The 6,000-nt window shown below is 35.9% G+C and overlaps 1 protein-coding gene across 1 annotated transcript in view; it reads right to left on the bottom strand.

The window, feature by feature from the left end:
* Window positions 1-2,654: 2,654 nt before the first annotated feature.
* znf831 (zinc finger protein 831) overlaps window positions 2,655-6,000 on the bottom strand; it is a 43,139-nt gene continuing 39,793 nt past the window's right edge. Inside the window, exon 5 of the mRNA XM_055184033.2 lies at window positions 2,655-5,646. Coding sequence (XP_055040008.2) covers window positions 4,882-5,646 — 765 coding nt within the window. The 3' untranslated portion in view covers window positions 2,655-4,881. The remainder of the gene's footprint in view (window positions 5,647-6,000) is intronic.

Here is a 6,000-nt window from a genome sequence, read left to right as displayed (position 1 = left end):
CACCTGCTGGCAACTAGAAGTAACATGTTTTACACTGATTATTCAAAGTCAGATCTGCCCTACATTTTACGTGATCAATAAGAGTCCAGGGGCCTGATGTATAAACGTTGCGTACGCACAAAATGAGCATAGAAATATGCTTACGTAATTTTCCACGCACATATTGGGATTTATAAAAAATAAAAGTAAATAAGTGCGCACCGTACGGATGCTCTCCACTGTGCGTACGCACTCTTTTTGAGCGGATTGAAAGAACACATTTAGTTTGAATATTCCTGTTTCATTCATGAAGATCAGCACTCAAACTGCATATAGGAGTCGCATCTGCCTATGCGTAGCAAATATTTAACAGATGAAAAGTATTAAAAGACAAAGCCTCTGCGGTGAATGGAGTCCCACACACATCTGTCATGAGCGCGTCTGCGTGTTTGAAACGCAAAAGAACTATACGAATAAGTCTTCTCTTCACTCAAACACTAAAGGCTAATGTTTCATGTATTTGAAGAATGATAAGAAGTTTGTTAGTCTTTATCATATAATCATAGACAAAACTGTAAAAAATAGTTTTGATTTTATTGGGCCAATTGACAGAAATAAACCCGAGTGCCTTTACAATAAACTTTATAACCTGTAAGATGATGAAAAATAATGTGATGTACTAGGACATTTAATAACGTAGCCCATTTAAAGTTTAGCCTAAAACAAAGATACGTTCAATTCGGGTTCATATAAGAAAAACACTAACATGTAAGTTATTTAAACTCATTGGTTTTTATATTCTGATTTCATCTGCTTACCTGTAAATATGCTTTTTTAGGTTTGTACTGAACTTTTCGTTTGTAGCTACTGAACTTTTGTTTTTTATATCCTTATGGCTGCGCCGCGTAATACATCATTGTCTTTATGTTTTAATATGGGAAACACTTAACGCGAAACTTTTATATGCTGGGCTCGTCTACTTGCCTATAGCAGCATATTCTCTATAAGGTATGTAATATTGCAGTCTTAATGCACAAGTCGCGTTCAGTGGTATAATTGATGCACTTGCCGCATGAGATAAAGATGAACATGCCCCGAAACGATCTCTACCATCCGCTGGTCAAAAACATTTAATCTCCCTCTGAGTTTGTTTTCCATTAAAAATGTTATGAATATAATGACACCTGTCTGGCCATATGTGAAACCAGTATCAACTTTGACAATGCCAGTGTTTAAACAGCGTTTTTATAATTTCATAAAAACCCACAAGGCAAAAAATTATAATTTCTCTGGCCAAAAGTATATTTTAAACATATGCTAAATAAAAAATATAATTTATAAAATTAACTTAAGTTGAAACTATTTCATTTTAATCTTTTTAAAACTGTTTTGTTTACAGGTTCATAATAAAGTTTTTCTTCCAATGCGACGTGAATATATTTCCTTTAATTAAAATATATGAAGGGCTAAATATATGTTTTAATGTTTTAAAATGTATTTACTTGTGAAAAATATATTTTTGTAAACATATTTCAAAATATATTTCAGCAAATATTTATTATTTTGAATTTAAAAATATATTTTTACGATATTTTTCTTGTGTTTTGTAATGTCAATCCATATTAAAATGACATGCAGACCATATTATGCCCAGTAAAACTAAGGGTTGTACGCTCCATATATGGTTGTTTTGGGGAGGAGATGGGGGTGGGACGCACGTACGCACAATCTTCCGCTCATTGGGATTTATGAATGGAATTTTGCGCAGTTTCTGGAGTACGCATGGTTTTATAATCTGAAAACTTTTGTGCGTACGCAAATTCTGCCTTATGTGCGTGCGCACACTTTAAGGATGGAATCTACGCAAAGTTTTATACATGAGGCCCCTGGACTGAACACATCTACGTGCCAATATTTACATGTAGTCACTCATGCTCACACACACACACTCGCTCACTCACTTTCTCTTTCTCTCTCTCTCTCTGTCTCTCTCTCTCATGCTGTCTTACACGATGCTACCTCTCTGTAATTTGTAATTAGCAACAGGAAATGTGGCAGATTATACTACACTTTTAAATAGTTCACCTATGTTTACATGATTAAATGCCTATTTACTACTGTTCCCTTTAATTCTTATGCCACGGCGTGGCGGTGTCATGTGTGCGAGGCCGTTCAATCACTGCTTGCAGTTTTAATTATTTTTTGCTTTTTGTCTTGTATATAATACTTTGCAATGTGCAACTGCAATTGCTGATGTTTTGGTCTGTAGCAAATAACTACTACCTATTTCTATGTTCTATTTAAGTGTTGAATGTCTGCTGTATTCTAACTGTCTTTGTAAAGCGTCCTTGAGCATTGGAAAGGCGCTATAGAAAATAAACATATTATTATTATTATTAGTATTATATTCCTATGGACTAGACAGACAAAAAGCATTTAGGAGTTAATTTAATTGCTATTTTACACATATAAAAAACAGAGTAAAAAATACACTTTTACACCAACAACTCGTTGTAACGTTACATTGATGCACTCGTCTGTGATTAGCTGTAATGATCAACACTGCAAAAACAGGGAATAAAATAAACCTTTTGATGCAGCATAAGAAAGTTTTATGTAATTCTTAGTGTATTTTCACATTTCAATTTAATTGCACTAAAAGCATGCAACTTAAAAAAGCCTATAAAACATTTTTATTTAAAATTATCAGAAGATGCTGTTTTGCATCAAAGTCAGAGCATATGAACATTCCGTGCACCCTAAGGGGTGAATCTACAGTAGAAATAAACATTAAACAGACTTTGAACCATCATCTTTGTACACAAGTAGGGTAAACTGAACATTCAGAAGCTGCGTTTTGAAATTGTGGCAAGTGTTTGTGATGGAATTTTTAATTTGATCAAATAACAAAATGCAGCACCAGCAACAACGTATTTGCGACCGTGCACAATGACGGCACCAGTGCTGTTCTGTTGCATCTGGATTTGTATATTTCATTAATAATTAATTGCGTCCAGAATGAAGCCCCTAATAAAAACAGTGAAAATGTCAGTGTGAAAAACTGGACATATTTTGCCTATAGACAAGTTTCCCGGGTGAAATAGGCGGGCCACCATTAGCCTTTCACTCTGCCAATGACTTCCGGTTAGCGTCTTTTACTGTCTTTGATTAGCATGCAGAAAAAGTAAACTATGGATGGTGTTACACGCTGACACGGCTCCGGAACATATTGTGCTGAAAACAACTTCTGGAGAAAACAAACTCGCTAACCGGAAGTGCTTGGTAGAGTGAAAGGCTAATGCCTTATGAAAATATGCTTCAATTATTTTGAGAGGTTGCATGCAAAAATCTGAGGGAGCACAAGGACACCTGTATTGTTATACAATGCTCTTGTTTTGGGCTTTTGTGTCATGAATAAACACACAATGGGTTGGTTGCACCAACAAGGATAAAATTAAGCAGAGATTAAGCAAATCTAGGCTTTGTTGATCACAGTTTAATTTTAATTTGAGTTGTGGAGTTGTGTTGCACCATTAAAATGTAAACACAGATTAACAAATCTTAGATTAAAACTTGATGATGAATTTGCCGGTGTAATTAAACAGCAACAATGTTGACTTTTTCATTCAAAAAGGAAATAAACAGTTTATGCAGGCAAAGGAAATGTAAGTTTTGCATTATAAATCACAACCTACATACATCGTATATATGCTGACATGCGCGTCGCGAATGTGCCGCCACAAACTGCAAGTCTGGAAAAAACTGTTATGGTGTTCCTGATTCTCAACCTGTGGATGTTTTTCATCACTAAAAGGGAGTTTGGGAACTTACAGCAAAGCACAGATGACAACAGGTTTACTCGAGACAGCGCAAGCTAGCATGAGGGTAATCTTTTACATGATAGTGATGACGCTGGTAGTGACGATTCTTTCAGACGGTCAGTGATCTACAGTGAAAATATGTCTTTGTATGTACTGTGTGGAAGGGAGGGTATCCTAGACTTGATGCTTCAAAGCCAAAACATGTTACTGGGCCACCAAACTCACTCTGTTGAGACATTATAATAAACACATCTTTGGCTAGTGGCACCACGCTCGAGGTGTCTGTTTTTGATCATTTAGCAACACATTTAATTGTTGAATCTTTTATTTAAACCTCCTCAAATGCAAGTTTAAAGTTAATCAAAACTAAATGTAACCCTGTTTATTTTTAAACAAGATTTAAAATTTGGTGCAACATTATTAAATAAACCCTTGTTGGTGCAACCCATCCAATGTGCATTTGAATTGCTGAAACTCCGCTCCATGTTATTGTTTACAGAGTCTAGTCTGCGGCTAGTCATCTCTTGGTAGCATAATGGTTATATGATACACAATGATCCAGAACACCCAATAAGGAAGTGATGCACCCACGCCTTAAGGTCCGTTCATACTGCTGCAGGATCCCCAGAATTCCAAGGTCTGCAGCGTTTAAAAAATGTCTCTGAGGGCCAAAAACTCTGCAGTAGTGTGTACTGTATGCCAGGTGTAACAGTATCAAACAGTAAAATGAGAATGCATTAATATAAACATAGTCTTAGTTAACGTATAGTGAAAAATTATTGATAGACACATGTCGCATATATCCCCTCCCCTGTACCTACAAAACCTACACTACCATTTAAAGCTTTGGACATGTATGTCATGATTTATGAAGTAATTTTGACACAGCTAAAGTACATTTTTGTGATTTACTGTATTCTACATAAAATCATCTTACATATATATGTACAAATCATAATTAGCTTAAATCTATCAGGAATAAATGGCAATATGAAGTCCTTACTGTTATATTAAAACTACAATGTGTGTGTGCGTGTGTGGTATGTGTGTACCTGTGTGCGTGCGCGTGTGTGTGTCTGTGTTACTCAAGTTCAATGACTAATTTTTGCTCATCATCGCTGCTGCTGTTACTGTCCTCATGTTCTAGGTAACTGCTGTTGCCTGAATAGTTTAATTTAAAGTTTGTCTGTGAGTTAATAACCTGTAATGAACCTGTTTGATTAGTATGAGAGATTTGATTGTAAGTTTTATGTGGGGAATTGAAACTCATCAGTGCAGCACAGGATGATGGGGTCGTACTTGTCCTGACTACCTCAGTCACTAATGCACTGCCATGGTTTTGCCATACACTGCCTGATACAGTTGCGCTATTCTGTTTGTTTTGTGGTGAGATAACCTGGGGTTGAGTGCCATAAGTCCAAAGGGTCATATTGTTCCTTGTCTGTGTTTCCTTTTGAATTTCCTTTTGCTTGTCGTTTACCAAAAGTGGAGGAACCAAAAGATGTCTGCATGGTTGAATGGAAAATCTGTCTATATCCAAACCTGGAGAAGGCAAAATAATCCCATAGGCAGGAGAGGTTGTCTCACTTTGGCTTGTCTCTTGAGAAGTGCCTTTTCCAAAGACTTTATCCTCACTGTCTCTCCTGGCATAGTTGTTAAATCCCTCTTGACCTTGAGATGGACACGTCTGTGAGAAGATGTTGCAAACAGATGTTTCAGGATTGTTTGGAACGCTAAAGTTCTCATTGTGAGTTGGGTTTGAAATGTTGAGGGACGCATTAATCACTTCCTGGGAGAGATGATGGTGAGCTTGATCTGCTGTCTTATGATCCTCACAAGACTCTTCCTGTTTTAAATGAAAATAGAAAGTTACTGCATATTGAGAAGCACCATTAACCTCTCCAAAGAGTAATTTAATTTTTCAGAGGAAGAAAATTCTCTTCATTTTCATGATTTCTAATAACTGACCCAACAACATGTCAAACAAAACACTAAATTCTGTTACATGGTTTAATGTCAAAAACCCAGCTGAACCAGTCTATTAACTTCTATACTGTATGAGGAATGTAGCAGTCCTCTAATAAAAGGAACGTCCAAGTAATTATTTATTCAATTTGCATTATTTGGTTATTTACAGTATGATTACTGTTATGTAATTTCCTTTTTTCTTTTTCATTTTCTTTTTGGTTTTATATTACAT

This window comes from Misgurnus anguillicaudatus, chromosome 14, assembly GCF_027580225.2.
Source record: "Misgurnus anguillicaudatus chromosome 14, ASM2758022v2, whole genome shotgun sequence".
NCBI lineage: Eukaryota > Metazoa > Chordata > Actinopteri > Cypriniformes > Cobitidae > Misgurnus > Misgurnus anguillicaudatus.
The sequence above is the reverse complement of the archived record's forward strand: the minus strand, read 5'-3'. Positions and strand labels throughout refer to the sequence as shown.